The sequence below is a fragment of the Syngnathus acus genome, chromosome 16 (genome assembly GCF_901709675.1).
Source record: "Syngnathus acus chromosome 16, fSynAcu1.2, whole genome shotgun sequence".
In the NCBI taxonomy this organism is placed as follows: Eukaryota; Metazoa; Chordata; class Actinopteri; order Syngnathiformes; family Syngnathidae; genus Syngnathus; species Syngnathus acus.
This window is the reverse complement of record NC_051101.1, coordinates 3,185,558-3,211,433: the sequence shown is the minus strand read 5'-3', so window position 1 is coordinate 3,211,433 and position 25,876 is coordinate 3,185,558. Positions and strand designations below refer to the sequence as shown.

The 25,876-nt window shown below is 45.8% G+C and overlaps 6 protein-coding genes across 13 annotated transcripts; 3 read left to right on the top strand and 3 right to left on the bottom strand.

Annotated features, from left to right (window-relative positions):
* Window positions 1–1,062: 1,062 nt before the first annotated feature.
* On the top strand, window positions 1,063–3,868 carry LOC119135634 (visinin-like). The gene is made up of 4 exons (XM_037273402.1): window positions 1,063–1,362; window positions 1,445–1,916; window positions 3,063–3,174; window positions 3,773–3,868. Exons 1-4 carry the CDS (start codon window positions 1,280–1,282, stop codon window positions 3,859–3,861), a joined length of 756 nt encoding a protein of 251 aa, XP_037129297.1. The 5' UTR covers window positions 1,063–1,279; the 3' UTR covers window positions 3,862–3,868.
* Window positions 3,869–4,442: 574 nt separating this feature from the next.
* Window positions 4,443–9,172, bottom strand: si:ch211-149k23.9 (germ cell-specific gene 1-like protein). Its single transcript, XM_037273366.1, has 7 exons — window positions 8,909–9,172; window positions 7,996–8,594; window positions 6,954–7,136; window positions 6,739–6,786; window positions 6,512–6,664; window positions 6,285–6,396; window positions 4,443–6,190 (listed from the first exon to the last, which is right to left on the bottom strand). Exons 2-7 carry the CDS (start codon window positions 8,189–8,191, stop codon window positions 5,809–5,811), a joined length of 1,074 nt encoding a protein of 357 aa, XP_037129261.1. The 5' UTR covers window positions 8,192–8,594; window positions 8,909–9,172; the 3' UTR covers window positions 4,443–5,808.
* A 286-nt stretch (window positions 9,173–9,458) lies between these two features.
* On the bottom strand, window positions 9,459–10,965 carry atg12 (ATG12 autophagy related 12 homolog (S. cerevisiae)). Its single transcript, XM_037273457.1, has 4 exons — window positions 10,833–10,965; window positions 10,186–10,322; window positions 10,036–10,098; window positions 9,459–9,762 (listed from the first exon to the last, which is right to left on the bottom strand). Exons 1-4 carry the CDS (start codon window positions 10,924–10,926, stop codon window positions 9,703–9,705), a joined length of 354 nt encoding a protein of 117 aa, XP_037129352.1. The 5' UTR covers window positions 10,927–10,965; the 3' UTR covers window positions 9,459–9,702.
* A 43-nt stretch (window positions 10,966–11,008) lies between these two features.
* On the top strand, window positions 11,009–12,534 carry isoc2 (isochorismatase domain containing 2). 3 transcript variants are annotated; one of them, XM_037273419.1, is made up of 6 exons: window positions 11,009–11,103; window positions 11,245–11,316; window positions 11,481–11,605; window positions 11,684–12,039; window positions 12,115–12,232; window positions 12,376–12,534. In XM_037273419.1, coding segments are annotated over exons 2-6 (666 nt in total). In that variant the 5' UTR covers window positions 11,009–11,103; window positions 11,245–11,315; the 3' UTR covers window positions 12,442–12,534. The 3 variants fall into 3 exon arrangements, with proteins under 3 accessions (XP_037129314.1, XP_037129313.1, XP_037129315.1); XM_037273420.1 differs by lacking the exon at window positions 11,009–11,103 and having other exon boundaries at window positions 11,131–11,316; window positions 11,684–11,896; window positions 11,969–12,039; XM_037273418.1 differs by lacking the exon at window positions 11,009–11,103 and having other exon boundaries at window positions 11,122–11,316.
* A 360-nt stretch (window positions 12,535–12,894) lies between these two features.
* foxj2 (forkhead box J2) lies at window positions 12,895–16,414 on the top strand. Of its 3 annotated transcripts, XM_037273278.1 has the most exons (10): window positions 12,896–13,035; window positions 13,231–13,562; window positions 13,717–13,791; window positions 13,860–13,952; window positions 14,076–14,195; window positions 14,318–14,660; window positions 14,791–14,931; window positions 15,018–15,119; window positions 15,194–15,508; window positions 15,823–16,414. In XM_037273278.1, exons 2-10 carry the CDS (start codon window positions 13,263–13,265, stop codon window positions 15,927–15,929), a joined length of 1,596 nt encoding a protein of 531 aa, XP_037129173.1. In that variant the 5' UTR covers window positions 12,896–13,035; window positions 13,231–13,262; the 3' UTR covers window positions 15,930–16,414. The 3 variants fall into 3 exon arrangements, with proteins under 3 accessions (XP_037129174.1, XP_037129173.1, XP_037129172.1); XM_037273279.1 differs by having other exon boundaries at window positions 12,895–13,562; window positions 15,021–15,119; XM_037273277.1 differs by having other exon boundaries at window positions 12,896–13,562.
* Window positions 16,255–24,591, bottom strand: epn1 (epsin 1). Of its 4 annotated transcripts, none has more exons than XM_037273249.1 (13): window positions 24,299–24,591; window positions 22,516–22,669; window positions 22,220–22,321; window positions 21,779–21,937; window positions 21,420–21,548; window positions 21,053–21,173; window positions 20,831–20,988; window positions 20,616–20,687; window positions 19,521–19,604; window positions 19,114–19,408; window positions 18,309–18,473; window positions 17,861–18,103; window positions 16,255–17,719 (listed from the first exon to the last, which is right to left on the bottom strand). In XM_037273249.1, exons 3-13 carry the CDS (start codon window positions 22,286–22,288, stop codon window positions 17,277–17,279), a joined length of 1,938 nt encoding a protein of 645 aa, XP_037129144.1. In that variant the 5' UTR covers window positions 22,289–22,321; window positions 22,516–22,669; window positions 24,299–24,591; the 3' UTR covers window positions 16,255–17,276. The 4 variants fall into 4 exon arrangements, with proteins under 4 accessions (XP_037129144.1, XP_037129145.1, XP_037129146.1 ...); XM_037273250.1 differs by having other exon boundaries at window positions 24,326–24,591; XM_037273251.1 differs by lacking the exon at window positions 24,299–24,591 and adding an exon at window positions 23,235–23,258.
* Window positions 24,592–25,876: the final 1,285 nt, after the last annotated feature.

Below are 25,876 nucleotides of genomic sequence, written 5' to 3'. Positions count from 1 at the left end.
TCAAATAACATTTGATATCTGAATTTGAAATCTGTTTCATAGATAATGTAGTTTAATTTAAATCTTAACATCCAGATACGGTACTGGTTGCAGTTGATCCAAAAGAAATGCTACAAAATTAAGAAAACTGTTGTTAGCTTCAGCTAGCGGCTAGTGCTACCAACAGTGTTGAACACAAATTGACAAAGAGGGGCAAAATAAACGTAAACGTTGAATACTGGGTAATCATGTTTTTTCAGACAAATTGAAGAAATACGAATGTTTTGTGATGCGACAACACATGGTTAAGAATTTAATTAATCTCTGTACTAATCCTAAACAAAATGCAGTTGTATGATAGCATAGTCTTGCTAAAATGTGCATGATTGTGTCAACACGCTGGTCGCACTAATGCTCGAAAATGGTTTGCTGGTTCAAATCACACTACCTTCAAGATGCCATTTTAATTACATGAAAGGTTTCTTCAGTAATCAACAATTGTATTAAACCTTTCTTAGTTACCTGTCACCTGCCAGAATTAGATAATTAGCCCCACATACCAAAGCAGTGCAAATGTACGACATTATTTACAAGACCAAATTTAACTTTGTCCAGTCTGGGTCAGAGGTAAAACGTCAGGGTGTTTTGTTATTCCTCTTAGCGATGGGCTAATTCTATTGGCCATGACAGTCTTGGGGTGGTGGCGATGATGCTAATAGGCTAAGCGCTGGATCGGGTAGGGCAGGACAGAACTTGGATAATCCAATAGATTGACTCACAGAGCATATTTCTGGCACCAATTCAATCCTGCAAGCAAACCAGCAAGTACATGGAATTTATCGTTGTTAAAATGTTTAACAAAGGCCTTGATTAATGAGAACATTTAATTGACATCAAATTGACATTTGTGCCCATTGTGGTCAACAAGTTGAGTTTGGGAATAAAGCGGCCAGAGATAAAACACGTCAGTGTTTGATAAGGCAAACAGAGCCAGGAAAGTCAATGAAAGGTCAGACTGGTAAACTTTGGCCTCAACTGATAGTCGGTGGTTCATCTGAAGAGAGTTGCACCTCCAATTGGAATTATTTTTTGGTAGTGTACACGTGATATACATCTCTTAAATTCAGTGCATGGTCTTCTAATTGTCACAAAGCGCAGTGACAGAATAGGTCAATGGATGGGTGAAAAGGTCACAATCATAATATCATAGTGCCTTCTAGCAGCACCATCAAAGAAGTGCATTTCGGTCAAAAGCTCAGCCACCTTAAATCCCGCATTAACAGAATTATCCTGGACCCACATGAGGAGATGTTTTCCCCCCTGCCCTACTTACCTCCAACTTATCTCTTACGCCGCAGAGACGCTCGACGTGTACACCCAAAGGTAAGGTCTCCCTTCTCCTTCTTGCATTTTAGACATTTTCAGGCGGCATTCTCTATCTGAACTGTATTTTGATCCGCTACAGGGATCACTGTGCTGGATCTTTACGTGACAGCCTGCGATCAGGAACAGGCTCAAAAGTCGCCTCTATTCTAAGACACTGGCCAAATCCAACCATGGGCAATAGTACAAGTAGCGCCTTGTCCAAGGAAATCCTGGAGGACCTGAAGCTGAGCACCAAGTTCACCGAGCACGAGATCAGCCAATGGTACGAGAACTTCAAGAAGCAGTGCCCGACGGGACGCATCACGCCCGAGGAGTTCGAGCAGATCTACGCCCGCTTCTTTCCGGACAGCGATGCCAAGAGCTACGCTCGCCACGTGTTCCGTTCCTTCGACACCAATGACGATGGCACGCTGGACTTCAAAGAGTACATCATCGCCTTGCACATGACCTCTACCGGGAAGACCCCCAGGAAGCTGGAGTGGGCCTTCTCGCTCTTCGACGTGGACAAGAATGGATACATCAACAAAACAGAAGTGACGGAAATCTGCCAGGTGAGATGGATGCCATCTGGTAAACACCAAGAAAAATTTCATTCTGACAGCACAGATCTTGGATTTTAGTTGGGTGGACGAAAATAGCTAATTTGATTGTCACATATTGATCTGTACACGATGTAAGAATGACATAGAAAGTGGTTGAGATGTTGAGGTCTTATAAAAAAAACAGTTTGAATAATGGGGTGGCTGGAACAGATTAACAGTGTTTCCATTCATTTCAATGGGGAAAGATGATTTGAGATCTCCATGTTTTGTTTTTACCTTTAGTAAAAGTGCTTCTATTTTTACAGAGCACTCACCTAATCCCAACCCTAACCTCGGAGTACTTTTTGCCACCTCGGCAAGACCGTCGGCCATTTTGTCTTCCTTCCAAGCCCCTTATTTCTTCCAAGGTGGAGATCCCTGTGTGCGGCTTTCAAGCGCTAATTGCCAGCCCACCTGCGCCCCAGAGTCCCCCTAATCTCTAATCTTTAGCTCTCGGCGTGCACGTATAACGTCCGTCCCGCTGGTCTAATCTGTGTTATGCTCTCCATACACCGTCTGTTGTTGTTTAATCCGGCAGGGAGTGTCTCTGTTTCCCCCTCAAAATCAAGATCACGTGTCAATATTTTTTTTCTATTATATCTTTAAAGTTGGTCATGCAGAATTTTTTAGTGTTTAGGAAATCCAGTTGGCACGGTAACGGGATTTGAGTCCCACCGACTGGCCTGAGAAGCAGCAAGTAACACGCCGGATACATGCTATGCGCTGCTAACTGTGGACACAGAGGTGCAATACTTTGTGAGACGTTCAGAGGACGCACTTTAGAGGGGCCAAGATGGAGGCGAGGGTACTGGAAGTAAGCGGAGATCTCGTCGTTTGGCGGTCGGCCTGAGTCTTGGCTCTAATCCATGTTAATCTAGGTGTCTTAAATGTGGCAGATGAGTCCTTCCTCCTCTCTAAGTGGGACACACACATACACACACTTAAAAGGGCCTCTTGCCTTGACAGCGCCTGGGACCCGAGTGGCCCTCAGCATTTTGTGATATCAAACAACAGCGCACAAGCGGATCTTTTCAATTGTGTTTCTTTGTTGTGACTGCCACAAAAAAAATGAAGATTATGAATGAGATGATTTTCTATGCTGCTATTTGCTCTTAGGCCCTCTTCAAACTGATCCCCAAAGAAGACCAGAGCAGGCTACCGGAAGACGAGAACACGCCCGAGAAGCGAGCCAACAAGCTGTGGGCCTACTTTGAGAAGAAAGACAATCGTAAGTTACCATGTCAGTTGAATTGGCGCACCTATTTACCGATAACGGATATCGGTACCGAACCGATACCAGCCACCGATACTTAGACTAAAATGACATACTGCAGCGGTTTGACACATTGGGAAATGATCATCTATGTCAGAAAAAAAAAGTCTTTGGTCACAGTGTTTTGTGAAAAAAGTACTATTGAAGATTCTTTATTTTATTATTTCAATTTGGTAGATGTATGCGTTTACTGAAGGTCTCCCACAAGCATTTGTTGTACTATTCAAGTTCTTAGCACTTTTGGAAGAGAAAAAAAAACTGAGCCTGATTTAAAATTGGAAAGAGGGCTAACATCTGCTTGCTACCTTTCCTCAGCAGATGTTCGCACACATGCGTGGAGATTAAATTTGACAATCAGCTGTTGGGCACAAAACAAATATAATTATATAAATCCACCTGTGGGCTCCAGCAAGCATGTGACGGCTGGCATGCGAGCTTTGTTCGGACCTCAGCTGACTCCTTGGTTTTGCATGCATGAAAGAGCTGAGCGGATTTCTCACCAAAGTCATTTTACTTGTGACTCAAATTTTTTGTCATTTCTTTTGCCTGACAGAGCGACTGGCCGAAGGAGAGTTCATCAAGGGAGTAATTGAGAATGAAAATGCAATGCGGCTCATCCACTACGAACCGCTCAAACATTGAAGTGGCACAAAAAAATGAAATGTGTAAATATTTTGCGTTACTTATTTGACAGGAATCGATATCAAATGTAATTTTGTTTTATTGTTTGTCACGTGGCATTGATTAATTGTCAGAAAAAATTTACGAGGTTGTGTTATTTTAGAAAAAATATACACCGTACACTTCTCTTTAGCATTTTGAAAATTATTTGGCTCCTTTTTTTTGTCAGAATTGTGAAGAAACTCAGTAATTGTAATTTCTAGCATAATAGAACTGAGTTTAAATGGGGACATTGCATATACCGTAATTTTCGGACTATAAGTCGCACCGGAGTACAAGTCGCACCAGCCATAAAATGCCCAAAAAAATGAAAAAAAAACCATATATATGTATATAAGTCGCTCCTGAGTATAAGTTGCCCCCCCACCCAAACTATGAAAAAAAAAAACGCGATTTATAGTCCGAAAATTACGGTATATAGATTTCGATTTTTTTTGGTCAAAAAAAGAAACAGAAATAAATACAAACTCAACATATATTGCTTAAATTCATATTTGAATGAGTTTTCAATTTGATTGGCTGGAGTAAACATGATTTTTTGAGTTAACTAAGTTTAAACTCCAAACATGTTATTTGTTGTCAACCTGTTTCACAAAATTGAAAACATTTCAAATTGATCAGCCATGAACGTGTATATTTGTGTGTTCAACTCAAATAGTTTTAACATAAAATATTATGTAAAGTCGTGGTTTTATTATTTTGGGTAGTCAACATAGAAACTAATTCATATAGCGAGTAATGACTGTATAGCGTTTTAAAGTTTTATTTGTTCAGCCAAAAGTAAGATTATGTGAAAATATCTGTTTACTGTACATCTGGGGACTGTAATAAAAACAAGCCGTACTCTGGACGATCGCGAAAGCGTCATAACTGATTGTTTGTTTTTTGTTTTTTTAACAGCTATTGGAACATATGTAGTTGTTTTACTTCTGATGTAACTTATGACATTAAAGGTTTTCACATACATGTCGGCTTGAATGTACGATTTATTGTCATGTAAACGTGGACAACCATTTTTAAAAAAGCATAGCACGTTTTTAACTGTTCACCATATTATATTTGTGAGGATAAATGACAGATGAACGAGTACGAAATATCGGAGTTTACAGTAGAAGTACCTGATAGCAGTGCTGGTGGCGAGTGATAAAATTGTTGATGACACTTTTCAATTGTATTTATCCCCAGACGGCAAATCCTGGATTATCCCAAATGTGTAACCTAAAGTCATTATAATGAATTTGGCTCCATTTAATGGACAGTAGGACAATTTGAGCTTTCCTGACGGGAAGTGTTGTGCACATTCTCCACGTGTATTGTCACCAAGATTCATTTTGTGTGTGCGTGCCAGCGCCTCTTTCCAACTTTCCTTGTGACCCCCGCCCCCCTCAGCAAACCTCCCGACCCATCTCTACTTGTCTTTGCGTCCAACTGTGGATTACTGCTTTACACATAATCTTCTGTTCAACATCAGAGAGCAGACTTTTGAAAATCTCTATAATCTTTCTCTCTCGGCCCATCTATCTACTGTATATGTTCATCTCGTGCTCAGGTTTGTCTGCAAACGGGTTTCTTATACCAGCATTAAAAATGTAATCTTGACTCTCTTTTTTTTGCAAGACTGCAACGAATGTCTGATTCTGACCGGCGAGTTTATTCTACAATCCATTTCCTTGAGAGGTTTATGATTGATTTACAATAGTCTCTTATTGGCTGTCACTCGGTTGTGCAGGTGTACCTAATGAAGTGTCTGTTGAATGTGTAACGCGCCTTCCTCCCGTGAGGCACTGAGGACCCCCCACAGAGAACATCTGTCCCTGCAAGTCGTTTGGCCTCTGTTCCATATGGTCAGACTTGATGTGCAGAGTTCAACAAATGCTTCCTTCACCTTGTCCGTGAGTCTCCCAGCTTTCAGCAAGGGGAGTCCACTCTGTCCACGGGCCCTTCCATCTCATCCATCTCTCTCTCGCAGTCCTCACAGCCATCCGTACCGCAGCCTCCCACTAAAACCAGCGTCGGTACGTCCCCGTTGCCCACCACGCTGCCGTTGGGGGCCCAGGCCACGTCGATCATGCCGTCGGGACACTGCAGCAGGCCGCTGACCGAGTAGAAGCCCCCCGCGCCACCGCCGCCGCCAGAGACCACTTCCTCGTAGCAGGGGGCCCGGGCGGCCGCTCTGGCCTCCTCCAGACGAAGCCTCTGCTTGCGGCGCAGCTCGATGATGGTCTTGGTGTAGGAGTTGAGCGTGACCACGGCGGCGCCCATGCAGCAGCTGAAGGACACCCAGGCAAGACTACAAGCAGCACATTTGCAAACATAAAGCAGTCTGCAAAACAAAAATACAGCCAGGCCTGGTACATCTTAGGGTACATTTGTCAGCAACCTACGCAAAAGACCAGCCGTAGTCCCACGACTGAGGCCTCCAGTCTTTGGGGCCCACGATGACCGTCATCTGGAACACGGTGGTGTACATCATGTGGGCCACCATCCCGAGAAGACCTGCAGTGGGGATGGAACGGTGTGAAAAAAACCATTATGTTGAAGAAGATGGTGCGATTGCGACTCAGGAACTTATATACTCAGGAAAAAAATATATATTTTTTTTTCTTCTCACCTGAGAGCACAGTGCACATTGCAGCATAGGCACTGATTTTCAGTGAGTGCATCTCCTTGTGCGAGCACAAGACTTCCAGCCACATGAGCAAGAAGCCCATCCCCAGCAGGCCAATGTACGTGAACTCGGAGATGACCGACAACCAAAGCACACCTGTGGCAACGGCATCGAAGAAGGACGAGTGAAGACTTTGAGGAGTGTCGCTCAGGGAGTAACATCAACCTCACCTTGCGTCTCCCCTGGAGTCAACTCGATGAAGCTTCGGCATTTCTCCCCTGCCAAGAAAACAAGTGGTGATAATAGTTAGTTTAAGGTATCCATTTTGTGAAGATTTGACTCATAAAAGTTATTTCAATAGCTTGTGTGTCGTTACTGTATCTCAAATAATGACATTGTACCAAGTTGCCGCGTCAGCATTTCTCTCGCTGCCACCTCTGCTCACCATCACTGTGTTTCTCGCAGCTTTCCCAAAAGCCGGTGTGAAAATATCTGAAGGCGAACTTGTCCTCGCCCGTCTCCCAAATGTAGTGAACAGCGTTGGCCAGCTGCCTCTGGCGGATCTTGGCCAACTCCTCACGTCTGGCTGGAGACAGTGTGCGGTTGAAAGGGTTTTGGGTCGGGCTCTCTGTGGGATGGCACACAAGTAGGGCGACGCTTACACACATACACATGACAGCGTTGGACATTGTGGCCGACTAATGGAAGCAAATGCAGCATCGCTGTAGTCACAGAAACATCAAGCATTAGCATGCTTGTCCAGAATTTTCCTTCTTATCTCCTGAGACAACCTTCACTTTCTCTGGTCGTACAAACCTTGTCAATAACCTCAAATTAAAAACGGATTATCTATGCTAATTGGCTAAATGGTAAAATTATTCTCATTCTATTTGGAGGAATAGCATCATTTTTGTCTAGGTTTGTTTCATGGGTTTGTTTTGGTTTCAAACTATTTTGTTAAAAAAAAAAAAGTCACCTTTACAAAATATATAATGCAATCTGAACACCTAATATTTGTAGGTGCAGCAATGTAGCAGCGTCCAAAACAAATTTCCATCTGGGATAACCTTCTTTCTATCCTGTCCTGTCCTCACCTAAACGCAATCTCATTAGGTCCATAAATCAGGTCTAGAGATGTTCCAATAACTTTAAGCCAACACTGTACATTGCCCGAAGTACATCCTGTACATTTTTTTTTAAGTGTACACAGTGAGATCCTAGTTAATTCCTTTATGTGTGTAATCCTGTTGTGAATTAAGCATATATGGTGGGGAAATAAAAAGCAGATGAAGACAACCGCCTCCCTCGGAGGCGTGTCCACAGATTAAAGTCATCCATAATTAAAAGTGAGCGATGGGTAAAACGAGATTAAAAAAATAAATTACACGAAGGACAATAGGTTTTCGAGAAGCCCGACACTCATCCACCGCAGTGAGTGACACAGTTTCAAAACGTGAGGATTCACATCAAGTATGAAAATCACGTACCTGTGGTGTAAGGCTCGCTATTGTTCTGCCCGCAGTTCTTCATCTTGACGGGCGACAGGCAGAGAGGCTTGACCACCTTGTGGGTCCCCTCGCACCAGTAGGAGGTGCACAGGGCCAGGATGGAGAGCGCCAGGGCCAGCGAGGTCAAGGTCAGGGAGAGCAGGGAGCGGGAGCGGCGCGACATGCGCTCCGGCATGGCCGAAGGCACCGGGGCAGGGCGGTGGACGAATGCGGCGCAGTGGCCACGGGGAAGGGCGGATGAATGCGGCGCGGCGGACGCCTCTGGTGTGGAGGCGGGTCGGGAGGTGATGAGCCGCCGGCCGTGCAGCAAACGTGACGTAACCGCCCGAGTGATTAAAAGGAAAGGCAGGAGAGGAAGATGCGATCAAGTTGATGCATGTGCGGGCAAACAGATGGAGGTAAAAATGCACAAAAGGGGATTTCTGCGGTTCACATAAAGAGAGAATAGCTGGAGGAGGGCTTGCCTGGAAAGCTTACTCTTGATTTTTACTGTTACCTAACTGGGCCGCACCATGGACTTCCTCCCCACCTCCTGTTTGAGACTCCCTGGCCCGCTGGTCATTATGGACGCCGGCGCTCTACGAGGTCAAGAAAGGAGACAAAAAAAGCAAGAGATGATGAAATTATGACTAAAGCGTCCATCCTAATTTCTGTCCGTAATCCCCGTCAATCTGTAATCTGTTTGTGCGATAGGTGTAGTTTGAAACACAACAAACGTCGTTCGAGACATCATTTTAAGACTTTATGAAAAGTTGTGACATGTTCGTCATTTCTGAGGCTGGATGAAAACCACAGTGACAGTATTTACAATTTTAACTCTCCCAAAAAATATATGTGGATCGCCAATCTTCAAAAATGAGGCAAACCTGACTTCATAGCATCAGTTACTTACCAAAGTGGTTATCCGGCGTATGAGTTGCATCAAATTGTAAAACGTCATCCAGTGTTCACCGCTGGCAGTGGAGTAGCCTCGCAGTCCTCACTCATCTTTGTTCAATCCATGGGCTCCAAGTCAAAAATAACATTTTTCCATCTTCAACAAATGTCTCGAGAAGCCACGGCACCTTTTGAGCATTATCGCCAGCGTTCCCTCGTCCTGGATGAGCATCAGTGACTCTACACCAGTGAGGCCGCCGCCCCCTCCTGTTAATCCTCCCGGCCAATAGTAAATACGCACAGTCGGTCTTCTTTCTTGGGAATCGGTTGCTCAAACTCAACTGGATTCATGCAATCCCTCTAAATCTACCCACTAGTGTACTGATGGACCATTGTGAACTCTTTCACCGGGTGTTCCTTGACCACCTTTACCACTAAAAATATCCACAGTGGAATAAGTTGTAAACCACTTGAATAGTAACAAACCTTTTTGCTCCATTTTCTGTTTAAAAACTAAATCCTGCGGTTTTAATTTTTGTTATTATACAAAGAAACACAAAAATAAATTGGATATTGTTGATCATTTATTTACAATATGTACATGAAACATAATAAATGTGTTAGCTCTGATGTTAAAGGAGCCATTTTATGCATTTTCACCATCTATTTAGAACACATTTCAGGCATTTTAGTAACATTAATGTACACAAATAGTTAGGTCTGCTTTCAATTGTTTTGATTTGTAGAAAATAATGTTGCTAAACTCATATAATCTCTTTTAAAATAGACAAATCAGAGCCAAAATTGAAATCAACCCCAAGCTTGAGATTTACAATAATGCAGAACCAGTTTGCTGTCACTTCCAAAACACTGAAAGAGAAACAAAACATTGTTTAGATCTCAACATAGTCGCGATGAACTTGACCCATCTGGCGCCCTCTGCTGGCCAAAGCTGCGGCCGTTTAATTTACTTGAAATCCCTGCATTTTAGTACTTTAACTAGAAGTGTGGCAATTGACTGAACAGAGAGCTAGTTTATGAAAGCCTACCCAGCGTTCTTGAACTCAAACAAATATGACTGCAGTGCTGGTGGATCTAGTCAAGTAACAATGGTCATGAAATTGTTTTTCTTGGGGTACTTACATCAAAGAGGATCCCCACTTCTTGGTCCGGTGAGGGCGCAAATGACTGGTTAACGTAGATGAACTGTGAAGAAATACTTGTGTCAGAGTTGTAATGATGTGCCTACAATGAAGAAACTGTTTCTGCATGGGAATTTGAGTGGTCACTCACCAGTTGTTCATTGGCATCCATCTTGAGGAAGCGAGCGATAAACTGAGAAAGCGACTGCACCGTCCTGCTCCTTTCCACGGCCCATTTCTTGGTTTTCATAATGGGGGTGTCCCCAACTGCCTTCAGCAGGACATCAACTACACATTGAAGAAAGACGAGTCTTTTTTTCTTTCTGATCAATATTTGGGGCAGTGGAACGCAGCAACGTACAAATGCTTTGTTACAGTACTTTTTTTTTTATACATGCCACCTCATAAATTAAATTGCATTAAACTGGTTTTCATTTACAATCTAATGTGGATTTGACAGCTGATGGCAATACTTTTGACATCTATTTAACGTACTCCTTTTACCAAACGTGTAATCGCTACACGTAACCTTATGACCAAACCATTGTATTTGAATGAAGATAATATTAAATGTAGGTAACTCAGTATTTATGCATATAAACGTTTGCATTAGCTGCTTCCGCAACTGAAAACACGTGTAAACAACCGATACACTCATTGGGCAGATTTCTAGAATGCAACGACCCGATTGGTCGGCTGATAATTACGTCACAAACCCAGAAGAAGTTGTTTACCTCGGTTTCGATAGTCGTTATGATACGTTAAATTAGTAAAAGTGCATAAAATGCACGTTCTTACTCTTTTTTTTCTCTTCGTTAGTCGTCGAGTCTTCGGGAGGTGAGTGTAGCTCCTCTTTCGGGGTCTCTGTTGGTGAATCCGCATTGTCAGACATCTTTAGCGACGACTAAACCTGATGTGATTCGTCTTCCGCTTCCATCTACCATTGGTTAACAAGGACGTCATCCACCAAGACACCTGATTCTATTGGTCGTTACGCTCCAGGCGTGGTTTAAACGAACGTAAAGCACTCTGCAGCCTGCACTTATGCTCGCGAGCTGTCTTTGCTCAGGTTTGTTATTGTTGACCTCTCTGTTTATTTCGTTAACCGAATAAGCCCTATGATCCCCATTGAGTTAATTGTGCTTTCTGAAAACTTGGATGGAACTTACTCTTTCCTATTAGCATCCGTACGCTTTCTCTTTGAACTCAGGTGGTGGTGTCACATGAGGACAGTTTGACAGTTGGAACTTTAAACAGTGCGCTTCACAGTCAATCATCAACAGTAAGTCACCTTGGCCTTGCAGAGGCAGCCTTGTTATTACTTTGATTGTAGTCATTCTACCAAAACTGTCCCGCGTGAATCCGAGAGCATGCCACAGAGCCAAAACAATCACTGGCTCAACCTTCCACCAGCTTACATGCGTGTACATAATGTAATGTTGACAGTGGCAGGCATCGGCAGGCTCTCCACCAAGGATACGGTGCTTCTCCTGTGCGACATGCAAGAGAAGTTCCGACCCAACATCTTCCAATTCACCAACATTGTTAGCAATGCTGCCAGATTGCTCCAGGTTGCAACTTTCGCCTTGGAGTTAAATTAAAAGAAAACTTCCTTCCTCTTCAATCTAAAATTCCCCCTATTGTGATAGGCCAGCCGGATTCTGGGGATCCCTGCTATCCTGACTGAGCAGTATCCGAAAGGTTTGGGCCCCACAGTGCCGGAGCTGGGAGCGGAGGGCCTGACAGCTCACGCAAAAACGTCCTTCACCATGATGATAGAGGAGGTGCAGAAGGAGATGCAGGCTCTGGGGAACCCCAAGCAGGCCATCCTGTGTGGCATCGAGGCGCACGCTTGTATTGCGGTAAACACATTTGCGACCGCTTCAGGAAATCTGTCAAAAGCTCCGTCTGATTCACCTTTGCTCTTTTCGCAGTGTACGGCATTCGATCTACTGGAAAAGGGAACTGAAGTCCACATCGTGTCGGACGCCGTCTCGTCGCGGAGGTAGCCGTTGATACGGCGCCATCCTTCATGTTTCCACAGCTCAATGCGTGTCCGTTTTTCTTTTTTTTCGTGCAGCCAGACAGACCGCTTGTTCGCTCTGTCCCGCCTGAAGCAGAGCGGCGCCTTCCTCACCACTACCGAGGCCGTCCTACTGCAGCTGGTCCAAGGCGCCAAGCACCCCAACTTCAAGGAGGTACTTATCATGTGCTTTAGTCACACCTTTAGGGACACCTTGCAAAAGCAAATGAGAATGGATGGAGAAAATGACTGTCCATCTAGCTAGCTAGAGTAGCTAGGCTATTTATATCTAATTCCTCATTTTCTGTCACCCACCAGATCCAGCAGCTTATGATGCAGCCATCCCCAGACACTGGCCTCCTCGCCTATTTCAGTGCGCTCTAAGAAGAAACAAAAGAACATTTCCCAACAACACATATTTCCAAAGCAATCTACATGCGGAGTCCTTCAATAAAAGGATGTTGCATTATTAATCGGGTATGTCTGTTTGTCTGAGTGATTGTTAATAGCAGTAACATGGACAGATATTTGAGCCGTTCATTGATTTTTTTCTCATACGAGTGTGCTCTTTGTCCTCACTAGTTGGATGACTGCGTCTAGTAGTAACTTTTTTTTTTTTCAACTAATGTACGATGAGGAAAACAACATATGTGCACTCAAATGCGAGATGTTTTAAAGACTTTAAATGGATACCAATGATATGACATAACGACTTCCCATACTGTACAGTAGTCAGATTTGACATGCTCCCTCCTGTTTGTTGGCCCGTAAGCTTGCAAGAGGAGGTGTCCAAAAGCGATGATGTCACCTAGGAGGGCGGGGCAGGTGACGTCATTCATGCACAGGCAGAAAAAGGGAGGGGAAGAAAAAAGGAAGCTCACCCGATAGGTCTCGTTGTGAACAAAGTTTCACGAAAGTTTTTTTTTTCCGACTGAAACTCTGGAGGGGATTACGATGCTGTAGGGGGACGATCTGAAGGTGAGCTGGTGGGAGAGGGTGCGGTGAGTGCATTTGATTTTGCGCACCACTGGCAGCATGAAATTGTTGTTTTTTTTCAAGGCCGCGGCCCTCGAGTGGCCGCAAGAAGGTTGCGTGAAGTGTATTGCGATTGGATCCTCCTTTTTGCTAAAGTGAAAGTATGCAACTCAAAAGTCCACTATCTGCCTCATAAAGGAACCCCGCTGATTCGTCTGTAGACTCCCAACATGTCCTCCAACTTGGACTCCAGTCTCACCAGCATCGACTGGCTGCCGCAACTGGGAATCAGCAGCCTGCGTTCGGGTCGCGAACGCGGAGGAGAGAGGAGGAGGGACAGAGGAGATGCGCTGGCTTCCGCGCACGACCCCTCCCCGGCCAACCCCAAAGGCAAACCCCCCCACAGCTACGCCACCCTCATCGCCATGGCCATCACGGCCGCGCCGGAGAGGAAGCTGAGCCTGAATGACATCTACACCTGGATCAGTGACGCCTTCCCCTACTACAGTCACACGGGCCGCGGATGGAAGGTAACCAGACGTGTCAATTAATTATTTCCAGGCTTTGTAACTTCATTTATAAACCAAGAATAAGAAGATACTAACAAAGATGCACTGTCTTGGATTCATTTGAATAATATTTGCTTTGACTGCTCTCACCGTCACGTAATGTTCTCCTTCACAGAACTCCATTCGACACAATCTGTCCCTCAATAAATGCTTCAGGAAAGTTCCCCGTCCGCACAACGACCCTGGCAAGGTGAATAGTTGTAAAGCTCACCACCGGATCTCACCCAATCAAATATGTTGTTGCTTTGACTTTTCCAGGGCTCCTATTGGACAATGGATGGACCTGCGGTGTCCAATCAACCCAGGGCGTCCAAACGCCCTTTTCCGGACGAGGAACAGAAAAGACTTGACGTGAGTGTTGATTCGTCAAAATCAGTCTACTAAAAAAACACACTTGTTACATTTAATTGAATCATTCGGTGACACATTTTGAGTTTATCAGTTGTGATGAGAGCTACCATTTTTACTTTACAGGCTCCAGAAGAACTAGAAAGAGGCCCCTCTCTTCATCCAGCTTGCCAAAAAGACATAGCAATTGAAAGGTCCCTGCAGCAGCCGCTCCGCCCCGCCTCCCTCTCTCCTCCCCCATGCAAGGTAACAAACTTCATCCACTCATTGACGACTATAGACGTCAAAACTAACAAGTTAATGCCACGACGATCACACTGTTATGACATTATTAAAGGCATAACCAAATTCACATTGTGTTTTTGCAGCAACCTTACACATCATCTGCTGCCACCCCGATCAACGCACCCCCCAGACCCGGCCCGACTCCCCCTATCGCGCCACTTTCCGCTGCTAGCGCCTGTCAGCCATTCCGTGCCCACTCAGGACCGGAACCTGGTCCCTCTTCCTCCTCTTCTCAACCCACTGCCTCGTCTCTCACTTTTTCTTCCCCTTTTCCTCTACCCGTGACCGCTCCCTCGTCAGCCGAGTCGGGACACCCCACGGCCGACCCCCAGCTGCGATTCACCTTCGACGAGATGAACTTACCTAACTTGTATGCGTCTTTTAAGTCACTCTTCAAGAGTATGAGGGAGAGAGGAGGCTCGCAAGGTAAGTGTGTGATATCACAGTGCGACTAATCTACATGATCCTGTCTCCGTAGGTTAAAAAAAACACAAAATGACAATGAAAATTCCCATTCAGATGACCAAATATGTTTCCGTTTTTTTTTTTTAACCAGCCGATTCTACCGCTGTGTCTCTACCGAGCAACGACATCACCCCGCTTCACACTCCGACTCTCCTGCCCATGTCACCTCACCTCGCACCACTGGCGCCACCACCTGCCCCTCCCAGTGACACGGTGCGCCATTCGCAGCACAGTGAGTCTACAAATACATCCAAATTCACCGGCCACTAAATTCTACAAGTCTCTGAAGGTCTTAAATTGCCGCTTTGTTTTTTCTAGCAGTACCAGCTGACTGGTTCACAAGCACGGACTCTCTGAAGGAGAGCTTCCGCATCGCCAGCAACCTGGACTGGGCCAATATCGACCTCTCCAGTCACCCAGGTGAGAATGTCGAGCCACCCCCCGAATAACACGAGACCGTCCAAGTTAAAATTTTCCTTACTTTGTGTGGTCAGACCTGCTGGAGAGTATGCGCCAAGCGGAGCTGTGCGACTGGGCTTTGGACCCGGCGCTCTTCACATCTCTGTGCGATTCCCTCAACCGCTTCTTTGCCCAGAAAGGCATGCTGACCTCGGGGAGTCACTCCCCGCTGGCTCTGGGCCCGCAGCACCCCTCGTTGCCTCAGCCTTGCTCCTACAACATGCTGCCGCCGCCGCATTTCGCTGCCCATCCGTCGTCTTTCCACTACGGCCCTGTCAACGGTTCGCCGTTGCTCCGCAGGCCTCTTCACACGCAGGGTTACAACCTTCATCGACCTGCAAGCACAGCTGGTAAGAGCTGGTTATGTCCTCTTGTGGAACTCTTCTCTGCATAGCAGAACATCTTGATGACTTTTGGCAACCCGCTTCCTCCTTGACGATCAAAGTTGAGCTTGGCTATTGAGTGGCTTTGACTTTTTCTTGGCTCTGCCATCTTCCTGTCTATCAACACACTGAAAGCCGTCAAATCACTTTGCATCATCAAGGCTGTTTTTCGAAACTAATCAACAGTCTATCAAAAGACGACTTTGTCGACATTTCTGGGTATATTCTCCAGAGCGGCAGTTTTGTTTGCGGCCGCTGGTGATCGTGTTTGTGCGTCTCAGGTGGCGCGCAGGCTCAAGCGACGGCACCGCGACCTCGTCCGTCTTTTAAGAGCAGCAACAGTGAGGAGATCCAGGACGACTTTGACTGGGATTCCCTACTCGCCTGACATCAGTGAGCAAAAGATAAACAGTGCAATATTTTTGAAGCGCTTCTTGCTACATTTGTTTTGCAGGTTGTGTTTTTGCATTGGATTTAAAAATCGAATGGATCAAGGAAAATAAAATATACATTTATTCTTGTCACATTATTGTACTCTGCAGCAGTAAAAATTGCAAATAGGATAAAGACGTGAAAGTACAGCACAAGCATGAAACCAGCCATGACGCCTGCTTCCTGTTGGCTTTTGTTAAATTTCATTAATAGCTTTCTTTTAACTTGTCAAATGTGAACGTTCACAGGCAAATTCACCCAGTATAAGATTTTTTTTTTTCCTTGTCGATATAAAATGTGTAAATTAAAAGAACAGCATGGAGCATGTTGTCAAGTCTCTGTTCATCTCCTCCACTCGTTTGTTTTCTCAATGTCTGTCTTTGAACAGAAAAAAAAACACCGCAACGTTTGAGAAACGGGATTGAAATGTTGCGGACTATCAAAAAAATGAAATCAGATCGGCGATAAGAACAACAACTCATTTGAAATTCCGACAATGCAAAGTAGTAATACAGGTTAGTCTTTCAAAACAAAACAAATGGATGCAAATTAGGACTTGTGAGCGACTCACTAAAAGAAGACAGAACATGAAACGAAAACAAGGGCGGCTTAAAACGTACACACAAAGGCATTGGAAATATTTCAAACTTGCACAAGTTCTTCATCCGGCACCCACGCAACATTTTCTTCACACACGGGTCTCGGATCAGTCAGCCGATTGAGCTTCCACAGCAATTAGGAAATAAGGAAAATAAGCATTGGATTTATTTATATATGGCATGATCACATTTGATTTTCCTTGATTGTTCCCAAAAAAGTGGATGAAATAAATTAGGTTTAAATTAATTGAAATGATTTGACCCACATTGTACCTGAAATGTGTGTTTTTCTTTTCAGTCCATGTGCAGTTTGAAGAAAAAAAAAAAAATTTCTTCATGCGCGCTTTTCCTCTCATAGATTCAGTTTGTTGAGGAAGAGGAGGCAGAGTTTCTTTCACCTTTTGTTTTGTTATTTGTCCTTGGCCGCTTTTTTTTTTCTCTCTCAGCGCGCAAATGTTAGAGATGAGCTTCACACGGACCATAAAGACTACTAAATAAATAGATCTCTCTTTCCCCCCGGACCCCCATAATAACCCCTCTTGAAATGAACGTGGTGAAATAAACGAGTCCTCTGTGAAATGCATTTTGGACAGAAATGTGATTTTCTTTTCGGTATAGCCGAGTGGAAATTTGCGCGTGTTGAATAAAAAGGGAGCAGCAGGTTACGACGGAGGAGGTTCCAGCGAGCGAGCGCCGACACGTCCTCAAAGAAGAAACGGATTGGTGCTGGCTCCCGTTGTCCCGGCGCCCCCCACCGCACCCCCCGCGCCCATCATTTCTCCTGCTCTGCCGGGCCCGCCCAAAATCAGCTGAGGGGGCGCGATCCCTCCTGGGCCTATCATGCCGGAAGTGGGCGGCGCCATTGGGGACAGCCCGCCGTAGCCCATGGGGCCAGCCTGCATCACACCTAGGCCCATGCCCGGGGCACCCATGAGGCCCATGGCGGGGACCTGCATGCCCAGCAAGGGGTTGGGAGGCACAGGGCTGGCGCGAAGACCACTAAGGCCCAGCGACGAGGGCTGAGGAGAGATAGAGCTCATGGGCGGAGCCACGCCGAAAGGGTTGGACGAGGCCGGGGTCGGGGAGACGCCGCGGCTGGAGATGGTGCTGCCCGGGGTCACGGCCATGCCGGGTACCGGGGAGGAGCCTGAGGGGGAAAAGGGGCCACACTGTGATAAATAGGAGGCACCTTGACCTGATTTTAACTGTCTGTGGAATCACGGAACCAGAAAGCTCTGTGTGTATACATTATGGACACAATCCATCGAGCTATCAGGAATTAGCTCACCTGTGTTCTGGAGGAAGGGGTTGTGCGCCGACGACGAGGAGATGGAAGGAGGCGGCGGCTGTTTGGGCTTGGGTTTGGACGACACCAGCGAGTCGAGATCAACCAGAGATGCGTTGGGCCCGAGGAAGGACTCGGGAGTCTTGCGGACAGGAAGGGAAGAGCCGAGGGACGTGAGGTCAAAAGGTTCGGGCGAGCCGGTGCTGTTGCAGCCTGTGGCCGAGGACCCTCGTCGCTCAGGGTCTCCTGAGAAATGAAGAGCGCAAAGTCGGCCACTGGACAAAGACAGGAAGTCTAACCACGTCTACTTGAAGGGGATGAAATGTTGGACAAAGACAACAGTACACTCTGCGTGTGTGTGTGTGTGTGTGTGTGTGTGTGTGTGTGTGTGTGTGTACGCGTGTGTGTGTGTACAGTCATTCCCGCAAGTGACTCATGGACGTGAATGTACCTGTGCCGTTAGTGTGTTTGGCGGAGTCACTCCAGATGTCGGAGGTGATTGGGTCAGAGGCAGGGACAGGCACGTCCTTCGCCCAGGGGTCTACCGGCCCCCCTGAGGAGGAAGTGCTGGGTGGCACTGAGGGGCCCCAGGGGTCGACACTGGGGGGTGTCACGGCTACAGGGGGAGGGGGTGGTGGATGCAGGAGTGGAAGGGGAGGGTTAACAACACCTTACAGATACAAATTAGGGCTGGGCAATTCAACAATTCCGAAAAAAGATATATGAAAATAGTGTTAATATTAGTAATTGATTGGAATAATCGATATGACAATTGATTCAAAAAAATTGGTTTGTGAGAGCCCTAATTTTCCATTGTGAATTTATTTTGCTATGAGTAAATTCACCCAAAAAATTAAAGGCCTTTTATTTTTATTTTTTTAAATTTAGCTAACTTTAAGATCAATCGCCCAGCCCTGCTAGAAATCCACAGTCAGGACAAAGCAGGAAGTTTATTTCCGAAACAGAGACTCTGGTGTAACACACTGGTGGCCAGCCATTTTGTTTACTCTCCTTTTTGCGGCCTCACCCATGCAAACATGAGAGCACTCTGCTTGGGAAACGACCAGTCAAACCCAAATCGAAAAAAACCGATTTGCATCCTGCTTTCGACACACAGGGAGGATGAATTTCACAAGCATGCTTTCCTCCACATGAAGCAGAAAGCATGTAATGACAAGAAATGGCAAAAGCGTAACAACATGGACACTGCGTGGCGAAAACACGGGCAGGCAGGGCGAGCTCTTATTGTTGCCTACCTGAGCTTGCCCAGGGGTCCGCGTTGTGAACGCTGTTGGACGTCTCTCCCCAGGGGTCCGGAGGAGGGGCTATAGTTGGCGGCGGCCCCCCGACCCAGGGGTCGGAGCCGGTTGGGGAAGCGGGCGAGGCGACCCCCCACGGGTCTGTGGCGGTCGCGCCCCATGGGCCCGAAGTGGCGATGGGAAGGCTTGGCGGAGGGGAGGGGCCGGCTGAACCCACGGTGGGGGCGGGAGCGGCGGCGGCAGTTGCAGGCGCCCCCCAGGGGTCCACGGCGTTCAGCTCCAGGAGAGAGTTCTGTCCAGCACAGAACATTCAGCAATGTCATCTGTTATGTTACCACTTGGCAGGAATTATACAAAGTTTAATTTACATTTGGCAAATGCAGCGCACACACATGCGCACGCACCTCTTCTGGCTTGGCTTTCTCCCTCTTGCTTTCCTCGATGGCCATCTGCAGTCGCAAGTCGTCGCCTCTACGAAGTCGCTCTTCCTGCCAGTCACACACACGCACAAACACAGTGACATGAGCAAAGTTTGACGCACAATGAGGTCGGCAATAAGATTGGAATGAATAAAAATTAATTTGGACACATGAGATTCTTTTTTAAGATCATGACAATCTGTTTGAAAGACCAAGTAGGACATGCTGACCCAACTATCTGCCAGTTTCAAGTCTTATGTGAACTGCACTTTGCCACTTTTCTGTTTAGGAGGAAACAGCCACCGGAGCTAACCAAACAAAAAGACTGGCCTACTGAATGACATTTTATCGAAGAGCTGAGAAACAAACACTTGACTGTGTGTGATGTTAAGCGCTCGGAAAGAAACCCAGGAGAAGAACACGAGTGAGATGTCAGTAGGAGGGATTTCAATTCCAGCCCAAAGTTCAGTGCATGAGGAAAGAAGAATCAATATTTGCACACTCCACCATTCAGGGTTAAATCGAACATATTTGGCATGCGAATTCCACAAACGGGATTGATTAGGTTGAAATAATCAGACACATGATAAGATACAAATTACACATTTTCTCGTGCTTGTTCCTTTTTAAATTATAATCTAGGCCATTTCCTCCTTTGGTGTGGTTTATTTGGTCGAGTGTTGAGTCATGACAGTAATGAACTTTGGTCAGGGCTCAAATGAATCGTTTCGATGAAACTGCGGCAATTGGCAAATGAACGATCGGTGTCGAGGGTGTACACGGGCTCTTCAGTTTAACATTCTATGAGACCTATTGCTATTTTTTAATTTAATTGTGTCAAAGGAAACCAAACCAGGGAGGAAATGGACAAAAGTAAGGCGGATCACAAAAAGCAAACTACAGGTGTAAAAGCACCGCTAACAATTTGTTTGAATTTAGTATGAAAAGGAAGCGTGCCAAATATGAGCAACCATTTGTCATTTTGATTGGACAACGCTGTGAATTCCAGAGGAGAGAAAGTCAAGATAGCGGATGGCCGACTGGCGGGCCGGCCGGCCGTGCCTGCCGACTGGCCCTAACCTCTTGAAGCATCTCTTTGCTGAGTGTCAGTGCATAGTGCATCTCGGCGTCCTCCAGAGGGTCCTTGCTAGTCTGGGGGAGGTCAGGGGTTACATCATGAGAGCAAAGCTACACGCGAGTGAATCTTCATTGCATACGCTTGCCGGTGTAGTGTGAAACCGCCGACTTAGACGAAAAATGTGTTTCTTTTCGCCCACTCGACTGCTTTGCGCTACCTGCTCAGCTTCTTCTTTACTCATGGCCAAAGCCAGCTGGAGCTGGAGGTCCTCCTCTCCGGAGCTCTGCGGCCACGCCTGCTCGGGGTCTGCCCCGCCTGAGTGGGAGCCCAGCGACAGGCTGCCCCCCAGGTTGGGTGCCGATGGCGCCGAAGAAGCTGGAAGGCAACGTGGCGAGACGGTGAGTGTGCTGGGGGAGGTCACCAAACAAAAGAGTCTCACCGCTGGAGGTCTGTGCCATCTTCTCTTTGGTTTTGAGGGCGTGGATCCTCTCCTCTCTTAGTCGCTCTTCATCTTTCAGCAGGATCACCAGCTGTTTGGCTTTCTCGCGCACATTCACGCCCTGCAAAATTCACGACAAAGACCTCAAAGTACCGCTGTAAAGAAAGTAAATCACTTGCATCGCAGTGCTGAGTTAGTGTAAGCAATTGTAAAGCTGTTATAAAGTGTTATAAAGTGTCCCATAAAGTGTTATTTTATAGCCGGCTTTGTGCGCTCCAACGCTTTGGACTCGAGAACGCTTTGGGCACAACTTTGGAACGAATCAATTTGAATTTCACCATCCAAACACCTCGGCGTGTTTGCATACCTGATCTTTGCCATCCCTGTCGATGTACTGGAAATCCTTCAGGGTCTGCACTGCGTAAATGTTCTCTCGGCACTGCTGGGCGACCCGCTCGGAACCCGTCTTGATCAGATATTCCATGAGAGTCATGGCCTGGCACACATGAACACGATAGCTTACAAAAATATAAAAAAACAAATAAAACTACTGCCATTCCAAACACATTTGTGTGTGATTACAAACTGCGGCCAATTAGGGACAGTTAGGTAAACATCTAGGGGCCATAAAATAAAAATAACGTTATGAAATCCAATTCATAATTTAAAATAAAATCCACATCCTCCCACAAACAAGGCTCAAGTCTGCAAGTCAGTCATGCGCACCTTGTACACGTGCCTCCAGTTCTTGCCGTGGTCGTTGAGGCGCTTCCACACCATGCTCATGATTTCCGAGAAGGCCACGACACTGTACGTCAGATCGGCGATCTCGGACATCAGAGAGCTGCTGGGGCCCCACGGGTCATTGGACGTCGCTTCCCGAACCTAAATGAGGGACAGACGGCCATCGTGTAACAATTTGTGACAGCTTAATGTAATTATGCTCGACTATGCAGATATATAATGAAAGCAAAGAGAGAGAAAAAAAAAAAAAAGGAACACATGATTAGCAACAGACATTTTGCTATCAGTGTGACGGAAGATGGCAAACATGAGCTGGTAGAAAATGTGCCCAGAAAAGGGGATGTGGGTGTTTCGACAGAGACAAAAATAAAATAAAAAAAAAAGGCAGTGCAAGTAGCTGCCATATAAGGCACAACATATAACCTTGATTTCAGCCTCGGAATAGTTGTGGACAATGTTCTTCACTTGTCGCCGTAGCGATGAGGTCGACATGGCAACCGGCGGGCCGTCGAGCCGCGTAGGGATCTGAAGAGGAGTTGGGTGGGGGCGGGGGGGAATTGAGACGTTTTCACACGGATATTTTTGTAATCAATGGTTAGGGTTTGCTATGGCAAAATGAGACCTCACAATTTCTCAATTTCATCTGTCAAAAGAGTTTGTGGAAACCTTGCATTAGCTATTGTAGCAATAAAGGGAGCATATGTCAGTGTCCTGCACACCTGTTACTCAAGAATAATGCAGAATCGGGCTTCTCCTCTTGCTACGCTCGCTGGACTTTGAGTCTGGGACGCCGCTCATTCACAGCCGGCCGTGTCCTTTTTCTTTCCGGGGCAACATCGGATAGCAAAAATCACAGCCGGCGGGAGATGAGAACTGCGGAGTGAGAGAAGACAAACAAAGGCAGCTAAATGACATGCTCACTTGCTGTTGACTGTCTGCTAAGTCACCCACACGCACGCACACGCGCGCTGGCAGAGCAGCAGATTCCGAAGCGCCCGTGATAAAATGAGGACAGAGCAGATATTCAGTTGGAAAATCACATGATAGGAAATTAACAAACAACTCATGGGCACAGAAAATGGATTTTATCTGCTTGGGTGAGCAGACAGACTTACTGATCTAGAATTCACAATTAGAAACGGTTGGTTCTTTTTTTTTTTGTCCACAAAACTGGACATGTTGCCGACTTCAAGTACTTCACTCTGCCTTCAAAGTAACCCAGCAAGGAAGCGCTCACGCCCACGGGTGATCCTTCTCAACGGCTCCAGCAGAACTTCTCGGATATTATTACGGGGAGCGTTTTAGCACAGCCTGACCTCGAAAATACTGAAACAACCGTATGTTTATTCAGACTACTTCTTAAAATAATCACTTACTGTGTGCATCGACAAACTCAGACCAAACATATTTAAAAGGATATCGAAGCACACGCACCTACCGACAGGTCAATTCGTTTGCATAACAAACCGGGAAATTAGCCACTGCGGAGTTTCAAAGTTCAAACAAGCCAGTGGTTACGGGCGTAGACATAACTTTTGAAGCTTGGCCTTCCCTCTGAACATATACAATCAAGTCTCTTACGATTCTTAAAAAGAAAATGATGATTCACGTACCCTATGGATGAAATAGTACTATTGACTAGACCCCTAAAAATTACTTTGGACCCCATCAGCCGACAGTCCAAAATCTTAGTATGGTTTATTCAGGTCTAAGTGAATGATCTAACCGGACTCAGCATTTGACAGAATGTAATTTTGGGGAAATATTGTTAATAAAATATTGCTGTTATTTTTAGGGCTGTGTGTTTCAGGTTTTTTTTCTACATATATAATACAATATATGACGAGTTTGGTTGGTGACTTGCTCATTGTCGTAAAATATCCTCTGAGTTAGGGTTTTATAAATAAAATGGACTCGTTTGAAGTGAATTTACCAACGCTTCAGATCAACAGCTGGTAGCAACACACAGGTGACGTCATGACAAGTGAACACAAAGGTCACCGTGGAATAGAGAGCCTTTATTGTCATCGTTTGGTGCAAGTCCAACACGGTGTTCTGATTAACGAGCATCAAATTGACGTTAGAAAAGTCTCCACCCGGCAAAGCAGTCTGCCTGACACGCCTACCAACTTAGCACTTGCTGTGCTAACTTAGCCTTACAAAAAAGGACACTTCCTACAAACACTCTCTAATAGAATGGCTTGAAAACATGCAAATGTTTTACAAAGTACCCAAATGAGCGGTTAATGAGCTAAAAATAACATACTTCATTTGTCATATGCTCGTGCTATGCAATGCTAAGCGCCGTCCCGTGCGCTTGTACCTGAGCTAAAGAAGCACTTTGCCCCCAAGCTTTCACTTGAGTGTGGCTAAAGTAGAAATTAGCCACACGACGGCTTAGCTATCCACCAACAAGCTAAGACTCATATCTAAGCATGCGATTCAGCCCCCATGTTAACCATTAACCACATCGGGCGTCAAAATGAGTGTTATGTTACCTACCGGTGAGTGGTCAAAGGTATCACTCACTTGCAGCTTGCGGCTAGGAGAGATTAGCTAGCTAGCAAGCTAGCCGATGCTAGTTGGCCAGTAGGACTGCGAAACGGCGCGGGCATGTCCGGCATGAGGAGTGCGGCCGAGTGTGACGCGGTCACACGAAAAAACAAAACGTGGGCCACATTGGTGACGAGACGGCGCGAGGAGGAAGATTCGAATTGGAGCGTGGGGAGGGGACTGACCCCGGGCTAGCCTGCACGTAGCAGCAAGGAGGAGATGGCCGAGTTTCCGCTTCCGCTAAGCGACTCCGGCCAGACCGCACCCCCTCGCCACCTTTGTTTTCCTCACGCGCGCGCACGCACGCGCACGCACAGCAAAGTCGGCAAGTTCTGTGCCGTGTCACTTTGAATCCGTTACAAAAGCGTCAATAAAATAGACGAATGTCAAGATAGCTTGATATAACTCATTTACTCAATGAAAACAACTCTTCCATCCATTATCTATCTATCTATCTATCTATCTATCTATCTATCTATCTATCTATCTATCTATCTATCTATCTATCTATCTATCTATCTATCTATCTATCTATCTATCTATCTATCTATCTATCTATCCATCCATCCATCCATCCATCCATCCATCCATCCATCTATCTATCTATCTATCTATCTATCTATCTATCTATCTATCTATCTATCTATCTATCTATCTATCTATCTATCTATCTATCTATCTACGATGTTACTGTCTTGGTCATGTAGCGGGGCCCATCTGATGCAGGGATGCTGACTTAGCATGCCGGGGTTGCGGTCGTATCGTGCGCCAGCCACACCGAGGCATCGTTGGACAAACTGTACGCCCACAGTCTTTTGTGGACCCATAAATAGCACGTAAGCCCCATGGATCAGAACAACACAGGAACAGCTGCCCTCGCAGACATGCGTGTTCCCATGTTCCTCTTTTATCCCGCATGTGTCTCTCTTATCCCCTCAGGTCTCGGCGGCAGGGGAAAAGGCAGCAGCGTGACCCCTGCGAAATGATAGCACGCTAGTGACAATGCTTTGGAAATATTAATCTCGTGGAGATAAACCTTAAAATGCAGGCGATTATCATTGTCACAAAGGCCATTGTGACAGGTGGTGTGGCGGCTGGTTATGTCACACTGCCAAACTTTGTTACTCCACACACTTCATTTCATCCAAACAATTTGGGTACTCTCAAATGGGAAAAAAGAATCATGAAATCTTCTTGTTGGCATTTAAATCAGCAACTCCCAACCTTATCTAGGTTTAAAAAGAAAGCAAAAACATTCTAAATTGTTTTTCTGCAGTAAACTCATTTTAGTTATATTCAAAATAGGTCAAAGGTGAAGTAAGTCCAAGTTTTGATCAAAAACAAGATATATTTGATGGATCTGAAGCTAGTTGCCTAGCGGTCCGCTAGCTTTAAAAAGAGTGATTGTGCGCATTATGTATATATGTGTGAATGGCGTCGACCTTGTGTCGAAGGCTGTATTTTGGATGATGGAGTGGACCGAGGTTGCCACAGCAGGGGCCGACGAACCCCTCTGGAGTGACTGCA